The sequence below is a fragment of the Trachurus trachurus genome (assembly GCF_905171665.1).
Source record: "Trachurus trachurus genome assembly, chromosome: 8".
In the NCBI taxonomy this organism is placed as follows: Eukaryota; Metazoa; Chordata; class Actinopteri; order Carangiformes; family Carangidae; genus Trachurus; species Trachurus trachurus.
The window spans coordinates 5,377,188-5,398,351 of record NC_139905.1 but is presented as its reverse complement, the minus strand read 5'-3'; the positions used below and the strand labels follow the sequence as shown (position 1 = coordinate 5,398,351).

The 21,164-nt window shown below is 43.1% G+C and overlaps 1 protein-coding gene across 1 annotated transcript in view; it reads right to left on the bottom strand.

The window, feature by feature from the left end:
* The window catches only part of ngfra (nerve growth factor receptor a (TNFR superfamily, member 16)), a 43,188-nt gene that overhangs the window by 12,589 nt on the left and 9,435 nt on the right, over positions 1 to 21,164 (bottom strand). The window contains exon 3 of the mRNA XM_083977532.1: positions 12,919 to 13,281. Within this exon, the coding sequence (XP_083833658.1) occupies positions 12,919 to 13,281 (363 nt within the window). The remainder of the gene's footprint in view (positions 1 to 12,918; positions 13,282 to 21,164) is intronic.

Genomic DNA, 21,164 nt, shown 5'->3' with positions numbered 1-21,164 from the left:
GGACGGTCTGGTTTGTGTCATGCAGCTTTGAGCCTGTGGAAACAGTCATTTTCATAATTTGTCCTATTTCCTCCTGTCTTTGTGAGCTCCATTAATGATTCAGTGTAATTTCCCCTCCACTTTGCAGCAGCAGCAGCAGCAGAGTCGTGCCGTGGCGTATCGTGCCATGTCGTGTCCACTCTTGATGGGCATGGCTCAGTTTATCCGTCAAGTCTCTCCTCCTACGACGACGCCTGTTAGTTTTGACAGAGAAAAAGGACTGGAACTCTGATTCCTGTCAGATCAGTCGGCGGATCACTCCTCCTCCTCCTCCTCCGGCCGGAGATGGAGATGGAGACCGTGCAGGCAGTAGGGGTGGGAATCTTTTACTATCTCACGATTAGATTTGATTCTGATTTTTGGGGCTACCATTCGATTCAAAATCGATTTTCGATTCAAAACGATTTGATTCCTAATGATTTCTGCTTCAGTCTATCGGTGTGCAAAAGGATCCTCATGATCTACTTCAGTCTGCTTTGCAAGACAGAATGACTAAAGTGTCTTTTTCACATTCATTGAGTTTTAAACATTTATCCATGCTTAGATGGAATTGTTGAAACTGTTGCATAAAAGCAGTATCACATATTGCTTAAAGGTGTACAGAAATGGCCGTTTGTCCTGTTTGTCGCGCCGAGTTGTCACAATTTGCCGCACGAGTTTACCCGAGTAAGGAAAACGAATATGATTGGTCGTTATCGAGCGGGCGGGATATTAAAAGTTTGGGGCGAGACCGAGCTCGGTGTGTGTGTCTCAGACGATTGATTGATGGATGACGGATCCAATATCAGTGGCTGATTAATTGTGAGTATAATCCGTGCGCCTGAATTATCCAATGCAAAAAAAAAATACCACACTTTCATCCCGGATTTAATCAAAAATAGAATTTTGCACAAAGTTTGGCCTACATCGTCTTATAGATGAGTGATTACACTAATTTTATGACCCAGAGTGGGCTCAAATTAAATTTTCTTTTCTGTACAGCTTTAAGTAACAAAATTAAAAGTGCCTCTTTATTATTTTTAAAAATAGTGCAGTTAAACATGCTGCCTTTTAAATTCTAAGGAAATGGAGGCCGACAGCAGCAGATTTGTTTCATTTTTTTATTTTTTTAAATCGATTTTGGGACATTTTATATCGATTCTGAATCGTATTAAATGAGAATTGCGATTCTTATGTGAATCGATTTTTTGGCACAGATCAGATCTGTATAGCCGGCCTGTAATTCCCAGCAGAAACCTCGGAGGCTGCTGCTCATTAGCTCCATGCTGGCGCTCGCAGGATTAACCCTGAGGAACCCCCCCCCCACCCCTCCCTCCCTGAGGCTTCCTTCAAGGCCAAAGACTCTGAGACGTCCCATCGCTCCCGACACTTGAGGAGCCGTTCTGCTTCACAACCGTTTCTGTTTCTGTCTTCTTCTTTGGGGCCAAATTACGAGGGATAAACTCAGCGGAGGGATTTCTAAATGTTGGTCTGAGCCTGAGCTCAGTCTCTCAGCCTGAACCGCTGAATCATGTCGTTTTTTTAAATGTCAGTTCACTCAGCCATCACTCGTATTAAAACGAGGTTACAGTACTTTGCCGTTTACACAGGAAGATACAGATTTACTGGATCTTTGCAGAATATTGTGGTAAAATAATTCACAATTTGGGGGATTTCATGAGTTAAAGACGGGACAGTTCGCCCAAAATAATGATTTCTCATCCCTCTCTCCTGTTGTATCTAGCATCATGTTGTTTCTGCGGGGAATAATCCACAGAAAAAAGCTCATCCTCTACTCAACAAACAATCGACATACAATCGCAGACACAACCGAGCAGACAGTATAATCACACACCGAACACGTTTCTACAATAGCTTTTTCCCAGCCACAGTCAGTCAGACTTAAATAAACACAACTGGTACAGCACTGACAGCACTGACAGCACTCTTGCACTTATTTAATTTTGTTTTTGTCCTTCAATGTTATTTTTTTATAGGCAATTTGTTGAATTGTTTGAAATGTTTTTTTTCCTTATTTACTTTTGTCTTGACTCACTATTTTTAACAAGTCTTTTAAACTTTTTAATAAGCTTTTCTAATCAAAGTCTGACCTAGAGGGAACTCTGCACAAGAATTCCTATTGTACCTATGCAGCTTGTTGTGCACAAAACGGCAAAATACATTTCTTGAATTTCTTTACTGATGGAGTAACAGCTGTCCAAGGTCGTATCGTGACAACTGAACTCTTTTACGGTGGCTCCAAAAAAAAAACACCTGTGAAAATGTTATTTCTGAACACAGAAGCACAGAATTAGTGTCTAATCATCTTGTTTGCTTTGCTGATTCTCCCCCAGAAAATTAATTTCTCGAAGGAAAAATATTGATGAAGTGCTTCGTCGTGGTGACCATTGATGTGGTCAGAGGAGGAGGAGGAGGAACAAGACATGCAGCGGACCATCACAGCCACAGAGGCGTTCTCTTTCCACTGACCCGGCAGATAGTCAAGTTTCTCCACATTGATTTGTTGCATAATTTACGCACGGTTTCTCCCTTTTAATACTCCGATGGGACCTCGATGGGCAACTTAGGTGGACGTACTGTATCTGAAAAACTTCTGTTGGTCATTAGGAGTCCGCGTTGGTCCGTGTGTGTGTGTGTGAGTGTGTGTGTGTGTCTGTCTGTGCGGTGATGACGGGGCATTCCTGCGTCCCGAGGGGCGGATTGGTTTACTGCAAAATATCCTTCACGGATAGAAAAACTACAGCACATGTGCACGCCATACTTAGAAACACACAGGAATAATGCAGAGGCCTATTTAAAGCTGATGCTATTGATTCAGGAACCGTCTGAAAAAAGAAGGGAGCGTTCGGAGCAACACGGGCGTCTGTGTTACATGGATTTCTTGACCTTTCCCGGGATGTAGTCAGGTTTCCTCCGCCAGGCCATACATCACCCCGGCTAATGCAGCGCCTGTGGCTAATGGTGTTAGCTATGCAACACGAGCTCGCAAATAGAATAAATTGTGAATGGAGGGTGTGAAAGTGTGCAGGAAGGCCGACGGGTCTGTCAAAGAATCCTTTAAAATCTTCACCCAGCAGCTTCTACCTCATGCAGATGCACCAATGCATCCGTCGCACTTCAGGACAACGGCTTAACTTTACATAACACTCATGCTGTGTCCCAATTCCAATACTTCCATGAGTACACTGTCATGTAGTATACCATGTGCACTATGTACTTACTGTAGTGCGCAAATTTCAATGGTTAGTGTTGTCTCAAATCGAATACTGTCGTTGTGCACTTACTGAAACTAATGATCGCAACTGTTGCCAATGTTTTCTTTTTTTGGATCGCTGTTATCGCCCGTCAACACATCTACCGTTATTTAAGTAAGTATAACTATACATCATCCCGCATATTACACAGTTTACGAGTGAAATAATTAATTTGAAACATAATGTTGATCAAAATACGACTTTCATCGATTTATAATTGCATCATTTAGCGAATCTGCAAGTCTGGTCACGGACCGTAGAACGCAGCGATGGACCAATCGGAGAGCAGCGTTCAATAGAGCCATGAAATAAATTAGCGTTAATGAACACCTTACTTGTCCTTTTTTTCTTTTTTCTTTTTTTTCCACTTGTGTGCATCACCTGTTTAATGCGAGGTGCAGATTAGGCCGCCACTTTTGCCTGCCAGTATGTTGATTTACATATTATACTCCGCTACGTAGCCAAGACGTCAATCATTGAGGGTGTGAAGTGTCCATCGTTCCACACTCAACTTCTGGACCTTTTTGAGTGAACCATCCGGGTACTTACACTGCAAAAACTCAAAATCTTACCAAGATATATTTGTCTTATTTTTAGTCAAAATGTCATTTCTTGTCAAAACAAATCTCATTATACTTAAAATTAGACTCGTCACATTAAAAAGTAGCTTGTTTTTGATACTTTTCTACTTCTTTCAAGCATATTTTCACTTGAAATAAGTAGAAGTTTCTTTCTTATTACAAGCACAAAAACTTGCTTTCACTGGCAGATTTTTCTACTTATTTCAAGTGAAAATTAGTTTGAAACATGTGAAAATTATCTAAAAACAAGTTAATTTTTAGGTGATGAGCCTTATTCAAAGCGGAAAGAGATTAGTTTTGACTAAAAATGAGATATTTTGACAAGAAATAAGCTTCTTGGAAAGATTTTGAGTTTTTGCTGCGTACAGCAGTGGCTCTGAAACTTTTTTACATCAAGGACCCCTAAACTGACACAAATTAAGACCACGGACCCCTCCCATTGAACTTGAAATTTTGGAACAAACACCAGAAATACACAAATATTTGTTCTGAGACTGAATAATGCTACTTTTTTTAGTCACTGTACGTTCAAATTGGGGCCAATGGTGTGGGTTTTTGGAAACATTTTAGAGAAATTTCTGGAAAAATTTTATATTTCTAGAAAAAAATTCAGTTAAAAAATTAAAAATTCTAGAAAAAAAGTGGTAAAATTTCAAGAAAAGTTTGGAGACCCCCTTGAACCAACTCAAAACACTTAGTTTAAGTATAGAAGTATTCGTATTGAGACACAGCATCAGTCCCTCCACAGACAGACAGACAGAGAGCTGCTGTGTCTTTATTACAACTCATGTGTTTCTCTGGGCTGTTGCAGAAAACTCTGGATGAAGACAAGAAGAACGAACATGTGTGAGGCTCCAGAGGCTGCGTGCGTGCCTCCTCCTCCTCCTCCTCCGCTGGAGCAGATCTGGGATCTTATAGGCGGCGGTGGAGCTTTAACAATTTCATTTTGGCTTCAGTGAGTTTAAGACACTCATGAACAAGGAGGGAAAACTAAGCCCGGGGTTTTATATGAGCATGGGGTTGCATAGTAGTATAGTATGTGTGTGTGTGTATGTGTGTGTTTATTAGCAGGGTGTGTGAGGGGGAGAAAAAAAAGAAAGATTTAATTTTTATGAGCCATTGAGGTCTTTATGGTGGAGTTAACCCCGGGGTCCTGTGCGGAGGTTGATGTCTTGGCTGCTGCCAGTTCAGGGGTGGAGAGAGATGAGCAACTATCAGGCTCAGCACATGTACAATGACCTCTTTATCAGCCGCCGAACACTCTGCCTCTGTCTCAGCCCGGCCGGCCTCTATCTCCGTCTTCCTCCTCACACATCACACACACACACACACACACAGAGACAGACACACACTACAAATTATTCAAGTGAGCGCTCTGTCTTCTGTTATAGGGGAGGTTAATAGAGGAGAGGAGGGGGAGGCAGACAGAGAGGAGGGAGGGGAGGGGGGAGAGTTGAGAGTTAGGAAGAGGGGGTGCAGATGAACAGAGGAGCTGCTGTAAAGTGCTCTGATTAGCAGGAGTAATTATACTGCAGCGGTGAAGGCGCTGAATGCACACTGGCCACCTTCCACCGCTCCGGTAGCCCAGCCACTCGAGGGCCAGTGTGGGAAGAGATAGAGAGGAGGAGGGAGGGAGGAGGAGGGGGGAGAGATGAGCGGGGTAATAAAAAGAAAAAGAAGCCAGCCTTTATCTATATGTGTGTGCGTTTTTTTTTTTTATCTTTCCTTCTCTTGTTCTCGAGGACAAACACTCAAACAGTCACTCAACACTTCACGTTTTAGTGCAGATCTACTCAGCTGCAGCCTGAACGGCACCTTTTTAGAAAACAAAAAACAAAAAAAAACGCAACTCATTCTGCCGAGGCCAAAAACTGGACGGAGAGAGCGAGCGAGCGAGCGAGTGGAGTGGGAGAGACCTTTTCGATGAGATGAGAGCTGCACAGAGTGTTTTCAATTTCACATCAAAGAGCTTCACACATGTGCCCCGTGTCTGGGGTTTTAATGAAATATGCACAAGTTAAAACGCAACTTGGCGGGAGAAGGAGGACGAGCAGAGCGGAGCGGAGCGTGATAGCCCTGCTGCTATCTGCTGTATTGATTTCGGATAGGAAAAAAAAGTGTTTGTGTGTCTGGAGAAGGAGCAGAAGAGGACGAAGCCTGTGAGAGATTATTATGTGTGTGTGTGTGTGTCTGTGTGTGTCTCATAGAGGTCACTCAGCGAAACCTGAGCACGAGCAGAAGAAATCCCAGGACTCGTATCGACCCCTCTGCATAGAATACCAGCACAGCACATATGCTGCTGCAGCTCTCCCTCTCCCTCTCCCTCTCTCTCTCTGTTTTTATCTCTGTTTCTCCCTCTGTCTTTTTCTGTCTCTGTCATTGTATCGTGTAATTGACACTCGGTGACAGCTGGATGTGAACTGGTGATGTAGAAGACAGGGAATCAGAGCAGGAGAAAGAAGGAAGGAGGAATTCAAAATATACAGTGGCATGATGCAAAAGTTTGTCAAATGTGAAATAGCTAAGCAAGTGGAAGATGAAATGATCTCCAAAAGGCATAAAGTTAAACATGAAACGCTCTTCTGCAATATTTTAATCAATATCATCAGTGTATTATTTTAGTTTTCTACAGTTTCAGAGTGAAAAAGGGAAACAAAGCAGCAGCCTGCAAAAGAATAGGAAACCCAGGAGACTTGAGCTCTCAGATAACTTTGACCAAGGTATCAGACAAGATATTTACTGTTTACACACTGTGATAGTTTCCAAAGGGGCGGGGGGCTACTAGCTACTAACTATGCAGAGGGCCCAGACCTTTGCTGTAGGCGCTTTTCCTTTTCTGTCGTTTTGAAAATGTAGATATTGTTTAAAACAAAAAGGGAATGTGTCATCTGTAACTTTATGCCTTTTGCAGATCATTTCATCCTCCACTTGCTGAACTGTTCACATTAAAGTTCAACACTTTGGCAAATTGGCCCATTGCCATAATCCCTATAGTCGTAGCAGTAGGTTTGTTACCTTTACTTGTCGGTGCAAGCTGTTTTAGAACGGCGGAGCAGAGCCGTGAGCTGCTCAGAGCGACGCTACGGAGGTTCATGGGATTTCTTGGTTTCCCTCATCAAACTCATCAAATACACAATCCAACAACTCCAAAACACTCTGGTGGACAAGTTGTGACCTGCACATTCACCACGCTATGAGATAATAACAGAACGTTACCAGACAGAGTTGTTTAGAGGTAAATACAGAGACTGCTTGATGAAAAACTGTCCCTGAAGGCAACATGCATCAGCGGTTTTGCATGAATTTACCTCTAAAACAACTCTGTCTGGTAACGTTGTGTTATTATCTCATAGCGTGGTGAATGTGCAGGTCACAACTTGTCCACCAGAGCGTTGTGGAGTTGTTGGATTGTGTATTTGATGAGTTTAATGAGGGAAACCAAGAAATCCCATGAGCCTCCATAGCGTAGCTCTGAGCAGCTCACGGCTCTGCTCCGCCGTTCTAAAAATAGCTTGCACCGACAATTAAAGGTAACGAACCTACTGCTATTACTATATGGCAATGGGCCAATTTGCCAAAATGTTCAACTATCCCTTTAACAAACATGTAATTTAACCCATACTTTTGCACAACACTCTGTATCTATTTTCCTCAGACTTGCTGCTATGACAACAAGTCTGTGTCCAGAGTCGACCACCACCGTTGCCGCCGTTGCACATGGAAAACCCATGGAAACATCATCACATGTGGCAGATGTCGGGGCTGCAGCCGTTTACCCACAAGACTCCACAGGGCTCCTCTTTCACACCGAGGTCACTCATGGTGCCACCGTCGTCGCTGCAGCTACAGCAACAGCAGCTACGGCTCAGACCAGGTCAGAGGTGAGAGCAGCAGCAGCAGCAGCAGCAGCATGGGTGGGCGCCGGCGGGCAGAAGGCCCCTACTGTACATCAGATATCTGTAGATTACACACGATGGGGGTGTTTAAGTCAGGGGGCAGTTGGATGCTTTGATGGTCGGCCATCGGTCCTGTCAGTTGAGCCATGAGGGGTCTGTCGGAGGAAACACGACCTCCTCCACGCTCGCTGAGAAACAGCAGAGGTCCTGGCTGCTCAGTAAAAAGTCTTGTTTACATACATCTGAGGCCTGATGATGATGATGAGAAGAGGAGAAATAAGGCAGAGCAGAGCTGGCAGGAAGCAGGGAGAATCCAGACAGTCGTTCCTACTTTTCTTGCCGTGCGAAATTTATGCCTCCTGCAAACTTCTGCCAAGCTCCCGTCACAAGATCAACATCCAACCTGTTCGATCATGCAGCAGCAGCGGGAGGAAGACTTAATGCTGCATGATCGATGGTTTCTGTCTGCTACGTGATGCAAGTGTCGACAAGGATGGACGTTTTGTTTGGTTTGGTTTGGTTTGGTCTTAAACCGTCTTTTGGAAATCTTCTGAGAGTGATCTTATACTGTAGCTTAGGATGTTTTTAGCTTCCTAAATGAGCGACAGCATCAGGTTAATCACTTTTTTAGTTGTGTGAATCCTGCAGCTCATGTGTTCGTGTGTTTTTGAGCTCTCAGGGCCACCGTAGGAAGAAGAATTGGTAACACGTTACTTGGCACCTATCTCTATAACGCATTATAACCATACTTTTAATGAGTTATAATGCAGTTATAGCACTGTATATAGTTATAAACACTCATAAATGATCATAATGCTTTATAACAATAACCATATCACACTATAAAACATTGATAATGCATTATAAATATAGTTATAATGTGTTATAATTAATCTTATAAACGTGTATAACTATCATTATAAACACTCATAAATGATCATAAGGCTTTATAACAATAAGCATAACACATCATAGAGCAATTATAACTATTATAATACCATAGCCATTATAAAATGCTCTATAATGTGTTATTCTTATTGTTATAAAGTCTTATGAGTGTTTATAATGATAGTTATACACGTTTATAAGCTAAATTATAACACTGCATTATAACTATATTTATAATGCATTATCGATGTGGGCATTGTCAGCGAGTTACTAACAATTATAACGTATTATAATGCCTGACCTTACTGTATAAGTCATGATAAAATGCTTTATAGTGTGTTGTGATTATTGTTATAAAGCATTATGATAATTTATGAGTGTTTATAACTATAGTTATACAGTGCTGTAACTGCATTATAACTCATTATAAGTATGGTTATAATGCATTATAGAGATAGGCATCAAATAAAGTGTTACCGAAGAGTTTACTGTGCTCAAGTTTTAAAAACTTGTGCAAAAAGTCAAAAGGGCTGTGAATGTTTTGTACAAAGCTGCTTCAGTCATTGTGGATCCATAATATTCAGCCATAAAAAAACACACTTTATCTGGATAAACATCACCTTTTGCTGCCACGATGTGATCTCACTGTTTTGAACCAATCTGGTAAAATTTTCTCGCTAAATTCGACCCGACGACCCACGATTTTGAACGTAGCGTAGCGCAGAGCTGAGCTGAGCAGAGCAGAGGTCACACTCCGACTGGTGTCTGGTTCATGTGGGAGGAACGGTGTGAAGTCATTAGCCCTTCTTCCACCTCATCTGCTCTTCCTCTTCCTCTTATCTTCCCCCAGTCCACCGTCTCCACCTCGCCGTGTGTTAGTTAGTTAGCACGTCCACAAAGGTGTTGACAGGTTTTTTCTGATCTGAAATCTGCTCCCAGAGACAAACGCTGCTGCAGCTCAGGCACTGAATCCCAACGCTGCTATTAACCACTGTCATTAAAATCTTCATTTAAAAAATGATAATGCACAGAGGAGATCAATAAAAGGCCCCACATTAGCAAACGCTCCAGCTATTAAAGAGATGCCTTAAAAGCATTTAAACACTCAGTGCCGCTGGTCAGAGTTTGCATTAAAGAAAGAAAAAAAATACAAATGTTTTTTTTTTTTAGTTGAGGAGAGTGTTTCCAAGGAACAAAACCAGAACCACAAACTTCTCCAGAAACCAGGCTGTGATTCTGGGAAGAGTACACTGCAAAAAATCTAATATCTTATCAAGAATAGTTGTCTTATTTCTAGTCAAAACAATCTCATTATACTTAAAATAAGACTCATCACATTAAAAAGCAGCTTGTTTTTAGACACTTTTTCCCTCTTTCAAGCATATTTTCACTTAAAATAATCTGATAGTGGAGCAAGTTTCCTTTCACTGGCAGATTTTTCTATTTATTTCAAGTGAAAATGTGTTTGAAACAAGTGAAAATGATCTAAAAACAAGTTAATTTTTAGGTGATGAGTCTTATTTTAAGTGGAAATTGATTATTTTGACTAGAAATGAGACATTTTGATAAGAAATAAGACAAATATTCTTGGAAAGATTTTGAGTTTTTGCTGTGTATAAGCACCGAGGACTGGGCTGGACTGACTCATCCGAGGCCGCCGTCAGGATAGATGGCAGATTTTTAGAGAGGAAACAGAGAACACTAACACCTAAGACATTAGATCTGAGCCCTGTAACCCCCCCACACACCCCTTGATGAGGTCGATTTCATGGTTCATCCGACATGAGACAATTTACAACTTCCTCAGATGCGAGCTGCCTCTGCTCATGGACACAAACAGCTCCACTTCACCACCTCCTCCTGCTCCTCCTGCTCCGTGGGAGAGCTGATTAGTCTTTGTCTCGGTGTTGACACTGCAGTCGACTTTGACCTTTTAATGCGAAAGCTTTCAACTCGCTGCCATTTGAAAATCTAACCAGCGCCGACCTCTGACCTCGCCGCTTCCTTACACACACACACACACATGTGAGAGTCGCCTCCCCTCCCGCTATCTGGTTCAAATATAACTGAGACATATATGATACCTCCAACCAACACGGCGGCTCTGATGATGCTGCTGCTGCTGCTGGCAGCCGGTTGCACTTTCTGGTCTGGAAACACTCGTGTTCTCTGGGGGGGTGGAGGGTGGAGGGTCATTTAAGATTCTCAGTGCAGCTGTAACAAACTCAGGTGTGTCGGCCTGCGATTATAAAGTTGGTGTGACGGTGTCATTTGAGCTGAGAACTGAACTGCAACTCAAAGGGATAGTTCAACCTTTTGGCAAATTGGCCCATTGCCATAATCCCTATAGTTTTAGGAGTAGGTAGTAGGTCTGCAAGCTATTTCTAGAACGGCGGAGCAGAGCCGTGAGCTGCTCAGAGCTACGCTACGGAGGCTCATGGGATTTCTTGGTTTCCCTCATCAACCTCATCAAATACACAATCCAACAACTCCAAAACGCTCTGGTGGACAAGTTGCGACCTGCACATTCACCACGCTATGAGATAATAACACAACGTTACCAGACAGAGTTGTTTTAGAGGGTTATTCAGAGACTGCTTGATGAAAAACTGTCCCTGAAGGCAACGTGCATCAGTGGTTTTACATGTATTTACCTCTAAAACAACTCTGTGTGGTAACGTTCTGTTATTATCTCATAGCTTAGCTCTGAGCAGCTCGCAGCTCTGCTCCGCCGTTCTAAAAACAGCTTGCACCAACAATTAAAGGTAACGAACCTACTGCTATGACTATAGGGATTATGACAATGGGCCAATTTGCCAAAATGTTTGACACCTTGAAACAACTTCTTTTGTCCAACCATCTAAATCTAAAACCCAAATTTGTTCCTTTGCGAACAAGGGAGGCACCGATCGTGAAATTCTGAGTCGATACTGATACCAGTGTTTACAATAACAACTTGGCCGGTGGCCGATAGTGGTACCAGTGGTTTTTCTCTGTAATTTATTCCTGTATTGTATAAAGGAAACCAAGAAATCTTCATTGATCCCACACGACCGACACTTTCGCTTACTTGACTTTAACAAATTTAACATGCATGCGCCCTCTTGCATCTCGGCGTAGTCGCATCCTCCCAAAAAAGTTCTTTAAAAAACAGGCTCCTCCTTCAAGTCAGCACAAAATGCCACTGAACAGATAAACATCGGCCACTGCAACCAGATGTCAATCAACAAGGTGAACATCGGCCAATACCGATGTTCAGCCAATAATGCATCGGTGCATTCCTATTGCGAACACAGGTTTTCCTGCAGATACTGTATATGGCAACCATTAAAGCAGAAGTAAGCGATCCGGTGGTTTTGGCTAACTTCCTGTCAGCCAGATGGAGTTAGCAGTCCCCGCCCTCGTCCCTACGTCACCACATTCACGCGCATCCCTTGGCTGCACACACAGAGAGGACCGCCCCTTTATGCCGTTCTCTCTCCTCATTGGATAAAGATTGTAGGATACAAGGAAAGTTTTCTCCTCGGCTCAGAGCAGAGTGACTGAGAGACCCGTGTTTCAGACCAAACACTCTATATAAGTGATTGCTGTGGGAAGATAGAACTATTTAAGACTTATATTAAACCAACACTAAGGAACTTTTCAACCTTCATATAATATTTTCATAACTTTTGTGATGGTACATCGACTTACAACAGGTTGAATGACACCTCTGTCATGGCCTGAGGGGGTCTGTATCGCCTTCACTAGCACTAAGCAGCTTTGAGGAGCATGGTGGGAAACCGGCTCTCACTTAAGTTTCACTTTCACTTTAGCGAGTCACGACGAGGAGGGAGCAGCAATACGGCATCTTTCTGTCGGATTGTGTATGTGTGTTTACTGAGAAATGATCCGCTGGTAACAGAAACTTAGTTTGGACGTCTTCTGTTAATTTCCATGCACCGGGAGATCAGGATGTTTACGGCGCTACGTGCTAGTGCTCATGGGAAATGGAGTCTTCCTTCAGGCAAAACACTACCGCTTTGGACCACTGGCGCCGCCAAACTCAACCAAAACTGAAAGTTCTTTAGTACTGCTTTAACACAAATATTCCGCTTACTTCTGCTTTAATCAAACAACAACCTGAGCGGATACCTGTCAATCATGTGACCTCAGCTGATCTGCTCAACGGACCAACACAGTGTCTCTTGCCAGTCTCAGGTCTGGACTGACCAACGTGTCTGGGTGTAAGGTGGAGTTGAGCTCGGAGAAAAGACTTACTGCGACAGACGGAGTCCTGGGTCGGCGAGCACTCCGACATCTGCAGCTCGGTCTCTTCGTCGCAGATGGCGCAGGGCAGGCAGGGCTCCAGCGAGCTCTCCCTGTCCGAGAAGGTGTCGTCCAGACACTGCTCGCACACCGTGTCGTGGTTGTGTTCGCAGTGCGCGTACACGCCCTCTCCCACGGGGCACACGGTGCACGGCACGCAGCTGCCCGACATCAGGCTGAAGAAGAAGCCGTAGTTGCAGACGCAGATGGCGTCGTTGGAGTCGGTGCACGGCGTCTCCAGCCGCATCAGGCCCGTGCATTGCGTGCACGGCCGGCACTGCTCCGTGTGGCTGTAGTTCTCCGAGAAGGTCTCACCTGCAGATCAGAGGACAAGGGGTCGAAGGGGACGAGACAGAGAAGTGAGACGGAGGAAATTAGAGACGGGGGGAGAAGACGAGAACCAGAGGTTAGAAGATGGAGAGAGATGGAAATATGAGGAGATGAACGAGGGATAAACAGTGAGACTAATGACATTAATCATGTTTACTGCACATCCATCCATCGGAGGGGAGGACACATCGATCCGCTGGGAGCTCAGTGAGTTGTGCTGCAGGACAAGAAAGGTGCTCTTGTTGAGGGGGGGGGGGTGCACGAGTCTGAAGTCTGCTGTGCTCATTACGGTATCGATCTCATTGTGTTTGTGCTGCACTGAGTAAACTGCTTTAATCTCAGTCGTGCACACAGCGACGTGCACATGCATCCACACACTCACAGTGACGATTTTAAAAAGAGCGACGAATTCAGTCAATTTGTTGCAGCATTTCTCAATATTTTATTCCCATTACTTAATCTAAATGTATTCAAACTTGCACATTTATCATAATTACTATTTTTGCTCAATCTAATAAGAGACACATTTAAACAAAGGGGAGTATACAGTATGTTGAATATTTATAGAGGATCAATAAAAACTCCACTCAGCTCCTGCCTCTCATTAGTAGGTAATGATAATGAAGCTACAGAAAGTGGAGGAGTTTTGGGTAACTCTTTAATTTACAGGCCATTAATGGCGTAATGTCAGGAAATAGCCTAGAAATAACAGTCAATTTCATAGTAATGTCATGTTTTTCATTAAGGCAAAAGATTACACATGCTTTTAATGATATTTCAGGGCTATTTCTACACAATCAATCATTATTTCTCGGCATTACTATGAAATTGACTGTTATTTCTAGGCTATATCTAGACATTATGACGCAATTAATTGTTATTTCTTGGCTATTTCTTGACATAATCACGTAATTTATGGCCTGTAAATTAAAGGGCTACCAAATTTTATTAAAACACATCGACTAATAATTATTCATTAATTAATTGTGCATCCAAACTGTCGATCTGAAATCGTGTCACAATGATAAATGTTAACGTCCTGGTGTTAAACAAGTAAAACACTACGTTCACCATCTTAGTTATTAGCCAATTAGTTTGCTAATTAGCTCTTCCCATCTTCCTGTTTTTGGACTTTGCCTTCTTCTTCCTCTTCTTGCTCCTATCACCACCCTCATCTGCCCTTTTTCCTGCATTACTTATTATTTAAATTAAAAGGTGAAATGTTTGAACTTTTCATCGCTGTGTTGCATTTGAATCCAGCTTCAGGCTTTCGTGCTAATCAAACTTCCATCCATCTATACAAGTTGTCAAAACATTTCACATCCACAAGCCTCAAATGTCAAACTCATTGCATACTGCATCGTACTTATTAGTTTATTTAGCATGTTTAGTTTTCTAAATCCAAAGTGCTGCACCGACGTTGAGCATCACGGTGTTGTTGTGCATTAGCTCCTTTTGTAAGATGTGTTCAAATGTCCGTGTCCTCTCTCTCTCTGCTCTAGAGCCTTTTTAATAATCAATGCATGTGTCAAATAGACACCCATTTTAAAGACAACTCTATTGCATTATATTGATTTTGTGTGTGTGTGTGTGTGTGTGTGAGATAGTAGACCACAGGCCCCGGCTGTGGAGAGCCGTATATTGAAGAGAGTGAGGGTAAAAGCTGTGCCGACTAATTGCCTGAGCTGCTTTTCAATGACTTCAAACACTTCAGCACAGATTTTGCTCTTCAGGAACATTTGCATCGCGAGGACTCGGGAGAGTTCGTCTCTAAAGGAAGTGACCTCAAGTTAGTTTATTACACCGGGAGCACAGAGTCATCTATTAATATTAGCTTGTTCATATAGAATTATTTCAGGCCTGCTGATTTATGCACACAGTCAGAGGAAGGGGTTTCTTACGGGTGCATGAATGAGATGAACTCACTCTTCTCTTTCTTCAAATCCCATTTTACAGGTTTTTTCTTTCTTTCTTTGGCGTCTTTAACGTGAGAATTCGGTCACCTTTGCAAGAGCTGCAGTTCTGGTTTAACCGTCGCTGCTGCTGCTGCTTTTCAGAAAAACATTCGCTGGAAACTCACTGTTCATTCATCCAGCACGAACATTTCATAACACACGATGGTGAGTCAGGAGTACATGTCCAAACATCTTGTGATGCGATAAATCGACACCAAACACAATCACCTGCTTCACTCTCTGTTTCACAAACACATGCCGTGAGTTAACACTGCAAACTCATCGGGACTGAGTATATGCATGTGTCTCAGTGTGTGTGTGCGTGTGTGTGAGTGTGTGTGATCCATGAGAACTGCTTAGTGGGAGTCTTGTTGAGCAACAGCATATTGTCAGTGTGAAGAGCCCTGCAGCAATGTCCCAGCTCTCAGCTTTTTTTTTTCTACGTTGTAAGCGGAACTGGCACGTAAACACACTGGCACAGACTGACGCCTCGTAAACAGCAGCACGCTGACGACGGGACCGAGGCTGTCACATGACACAGGCGGGGGCCCGGTGGAGGGAATAGGGACTTTAAGCAACAGTGGATTTTGAAACGGCGACAGCACCCGGAAATAGATCTAGGAAATAGGAAACAAGCGATCTCACGAAGTCGCTACAACGCATGGTTCAGATGAGTGAATTAAATGGTTCTCATTGTATTTCTGAAATGAAACATGTTCTCCAAATGATAGTGACACACTATACATTACATGTTTCACTCTGAAAATGTAAAGTATAGTTGACATGGTGAATAAAAATCTTTAGATTTGTTCACGTCATGTAAAAGCAAAAACTCTTATTGTGAAATTAAATAGCCATCTAAAGCAAAGAGCAACTCCTCTCTGGCGCTTTTGAAAGTCATTTTGACATGACTGAGTGTTTATTTACTCTCACCCCTGTCACATGGTGAGCGATCAGCTGTTTGATCTGACAGCTACCGCAGCGGCAGCAACTTAATGAAAGGGATAGTTCAACATTTTGGCAAATTGGCCCATTGCTATAATCCCTATAGTCATAGCAGTAGGTTCATGCAAAACAGCTGATGTGCGTTCCCGTCGTGGGCAGTTTTTCAGCAAGCAGTCTCTGCATTTCCCTCTAAAACGTTGTGTTATTATCTCATAGCGTGGTGAATGTGCAGGTCACAACTTGTCCACCAGAGCGTTGTGGAGTTGTTGGATTGTGTATTTGATGAGTTTGATGAGGGAAACCAAGAAATCCCATGAGCCCCCGTAGCGTAGCTCTGAGCAGCTCACGGCTCTGCTCCACCGTTCTAAAAATAGCTTGCACCGACAATTAAAGGTAACGAACCTACTGCTATGACTATAGGGATTATGGCAATGGGCCAATTTGCCAAAATGTTGAACTATCCCTTTAATGACCACTATGGATTTGACGGCTACGGTGCCTTCGTAAAATCCACCGTTGTTTAAAGTCCCTGATGATCCGATGGAGGCCGGTGGAGCAGCAGCTGGCGGCTCAACGAGCTGCTCGACGTGCTCGAATGGATCTCGACACTGTTTGACATCGGCCAATCGGAGAGACGGCCTGTTAACGCGGGTGGTCTGGTCCGAACCAAGTGATCAAAGCTTGTGTGGAAGTGGGGGGTGGGAGGAGGAGGGGGGAAATGCAACAGTAGGGGATGTAAGTGAGTTTCCTCCTCAGGTAAACACGTCAGATCCAGAGCTTGTTTCTCTCTCTCTCTACTCTTTCTTTCCTTCTTCTTTCTCTCATCGCCGCTCGCTGGCGTTGCTGTCTGCAGGCAGCGGTGATGATGGAGGACAGCGTCACCGGCCGAGCCCCGAAGCAGCCAGACAAACAACAGGCCTCTGAGGTAAATGATTATTTGAATTTGTGAGCTTGAGGCCTTTTGTTTTTCTTTGCAGTCGGGCCTGAAGCTCTTTCCTCCTCCTCATTCGTTTCAATTATGACTCAGGCTTGAGGCTTCCTCTGCACCTCTGTTACCTTTCGCGTGCATGAGACGTTGTGTGTGTAAACACATCTAAACGTGACCATATGCACAAAGTGTGGCACTTGCAGAAATGGACAGAAACTGGCCAAAATTTACTCCGTTACAAGTAAAAGTAGCTCAGTCGACATGTTACTCCAGTAAGAGTAAAAAAAAGTACTGGCTTTTAAAGGTACTTAAGTATCCAAAAGTACATGCTTTTAAATTTACTTTAAGTAAGAGTAGAGTAAATTTCTTATTTTTCACATCAATGAATTACTATAATTTTTTCTAAATGAATTTAAGGATCTTTTAACTCTTGTTTCTGAGAATGAACTCTTTGAAAGCAGCTGCATTGATGTGCTGCTTTTAGGGGTTAGGGTTTCCTTCTTTGACAAACACAGCTTGTGTCCAATAGGATTTTAGAAAAAAAAGAGCAAACCTGAAAGTAACGTAAAGTAAAAAGTAAGTAAGTAAAGTACTTTTCAGCCTTCCTAGAATTTAACTCCAGTAAAAGTAAAAATATTTGTCTTGGAAATGTATTCAAGTAAGAGTAATAAGTACCAAAGAAATAAGTAATAAGGGGCGTCGCGTGGCGTAGTGGTTAGAGCGGGCGCCCCATGTAGAGAGGCACAGTCCTCGCTGCAGTCGGCCCTGGTTCGGGTCCCGCGTCGGGCGCCATTTACTGCATGTCATTCCCCCTCTCTCTGCCTCCCCGTTTCCTGTCTGTCTCAACTGTGCTATCCATAAAGGCATAAATGCCCAAAAATAAAAAATAAAGGAAAAAAGAAAGAAATAAGTACCAAAGACATACTCTGTTACTGTCCGACACTGGGCACTTGTGTACTTGTGTGTGTGTGTGTGTGTGTGTCACCGCTTTCATCTTTGTGTACAAAAAGTGCCGAGCCATCAGGAGTCAGGTAGAGAGAGTCGTCCTGAATAAAATATGATCTTCTTTCTAATTATTCCCAGATGAGCGATGATCGGCTGCAGCTCAGTGTTCAGATGGAGGATCATTGGTCAGAGGGAAGTGTGTCCACGTAGGAGGGAATGATGCACTCAGAGTGTGTGTGTGTGTGTGTGTCACTTCAGCCCCGTGAAGACCCTCCTGATGTGTTTTTGGCCCCATTAGCGTCATCAATAATGTAGCTCTGAAACGGCCTTGAAGCTGCCCAATGATCTTCACAATCAGCACTTTAGGTGTAAGCTTTTAGCGAAGCCGCACGTTTCTCGTCTTTTATTCTTTTCTTCCCCCCCTTTTTTTTGTTTTTTTGATCAGCGTTTAGGAAAAAAAACTGCACGACAGCTTTTATTGTCTTTTTAAACATGAGACATTTCTGTGTTTAATTATCTCTCTGCGCTTCATCGGTCCATTTAGTTTCCCTCCAGATTTGAAACAGGTGTTTTTTAAGGATATTACCATACCGAGGCTATTAGTATTATTAGGAGGCGAGCTGTAATTTAACAATCAGCATTTGCTCCTGCTGCTTCCTGTTCGACTTTTTCTTTCTGCCCTGTCAGGTTGGAGAACTTCACTTCCTTCCTTATTGTGACCTGCAGTTACGTTTTATTGTCCGGCGACCTCCAGTGGCCGTGGCAACGGCAGCGGAGGAGGAGGAGGAAGTTGAAGGACGTAGTTTTTTTTACTGTGGAGCAGCTGGATGAAGTTGGGGGTGAATGGACGGGTCGTGAAAACACAGATTTCCACACAACAGAGCTCCGATCGTTTCCCGTGTGAAACTGATTCCTCCGACCAGGACCGAGCCACAACTTTAATATATTATCTGTAATAATCGTCAAGGTTTATTGTTAAAATCTAAATGTACTACCCATGAATATATTTGTATAAGTGAATAATCGCTATAGAATAGAAATTTGTTTGGCTTTCGTAGCCCTATAATTATTCTTTTATATCTACATATAGCAAGGGTCTTGCTTTAGAGAGTGTCGCCATCTTGCACCATGTTTGTACAGCAGACCGAACAGAAAATCCAGCCAACCAGAGAGCGAGTTTCAAGAGTTTCACGTTCATAAATAAACCAACAAAGAACAAGGAGGAGGAGGAAACAGCAGACATGTGGTAAAATGGTTTAGATCTTCACCTCATGGCTCCATGCTCCAAGTTGTTTTGTCCTCGGAGGCCACCGTCACTTTGCCGAAGGGAGGGGTGAGTGCGAGCGAACTAGAATCTGAACGCTGGATGTCACGGTTTTCACCTCCATTTTACAGACTGGACCTTTAACTGCATCATATGTAACAGTAACGACGGCGACGAAGGTGGAAAGATGCTCTACTCATCGTAACCTGGACGAGGATCTCTTCATGAATCTAATCTAAAGTCGTTCTTGTGTCTGAACATCATCGCCAATCACAACCTTGAACCACATGTTTCTTATCGTTATGTGGTCTGATATATCTGCTGCACCGCTGGTCGGTCGTATCTGAGGGAAGGACATACGGAGATCTAAGTTGGACGACCATGTAAGGAAGAAACATCCTCTACCTCGACCGCAGCAGAACCTGCAGGAGGGAAAATCTCCACTTCCTGTTTCTTCCATCCCACATGATCCAGAGTTGGACGTGATTCTCGAGGCTGTGATTCTACTTTTCTCGTTCCTCCTTTAAATCCCCCAGTGAGCGCGTTGTTCCAGACGGCTCATCTTAAACACCACGCTGCCTTCTCTCTCTCTCTCTCCATCTCTCCATCTCTCTCTCAGATCCTCAGACAGTTTGCGGGGCAGCTTTCTCTGAACGCTTCACTAAGTGAGGCAGGTCCGGGCTCCGTCTCATCTCCCAGGACGGCAGAGAAAAGTGGAGGCGACTGATAAATATTTCAACGCTGCTGACGCTGGCACTCATCCCAAACCAGGATTGAGAGGCCAGAGGAGCAGGAGGAGGAAGAGGAGGAGGAGGAGGAAGAAGAGTAGGGTGGGATGGGTGGTGGTGGTGCTACTCTGGCAGGAAGTGGGGGAATGGAGGGAGGGGGTTGTGGTAAATAAAGATTCACCCATATTTACCATGAAGCAGGAAATGGACGTGTTGAATTTTTGCTCTTCAATTATTCATTTCTGCACTTTAGAAAATGTGTTTGTACGTGGAGTTTTTCAGGAAAGGTCAACGTCAGGGTCCAACTGCTGTATCAGGAGGGGGGGGCCGATGGGAATAAGAATCAAACATCCCTCCATCTCTCATTCACTTCTATACATCTCATCGTATTTTGAGCCCAATTTGTGCGGCAGTGAATCAAAGTCCTGTGGCCACTCATCGCTCGACATAAATCCTCCTCTATCTTCGATCAAGATTTTATCTAATCTCTTGGATAATGGAGCTCCAGCGTCGGGTTTATCAGAGGTGAAACTTCACATCAAGGGAATAAACACTGATGTTTCCACAGGCAGGGCCGTTGTATAGGGGAGAAAGGTGATGATAGGGGCCCAGTGCCCAGTAGGGCCCACAAAAACCCCCAGTAATCTTTGTATGACTGAATGATTCTTCATAAGACCCTGACTATGCTGCAAAAACTCAAAATCTTTCCAAGAATATCTGTCTTATTTCTTGTCAAAATGTCTCATTTCTAGTCAAAACTAATCTCTTTCCACTTAAAATAAGATCCATCACCTAAAAATCAACTTGTTTTAAGATCATTTTCAATTGTTTCAAACTAATTTTCACTTAAAATAAGTAGAAAAATCTGCCAATGAAAGCAAGTTTGTTGTGCTTGTAATAAGAAAGAATAACTTGCCCCACTATCAGATTATTTCAAGTGAAAATATGCTTGAAAGAAGTAAAAAGTGTCTAAAAACAAGCTGTTTTTTCAACGTGATGAGTCTAATTTTAAGTATAAGTAGATTTGTTTTGACTAGAAATGACATTTTGACTAGAAATAAGACAAGTATTCTTGGTTGGACTTTGAGTTTTTGCAGTGTAAT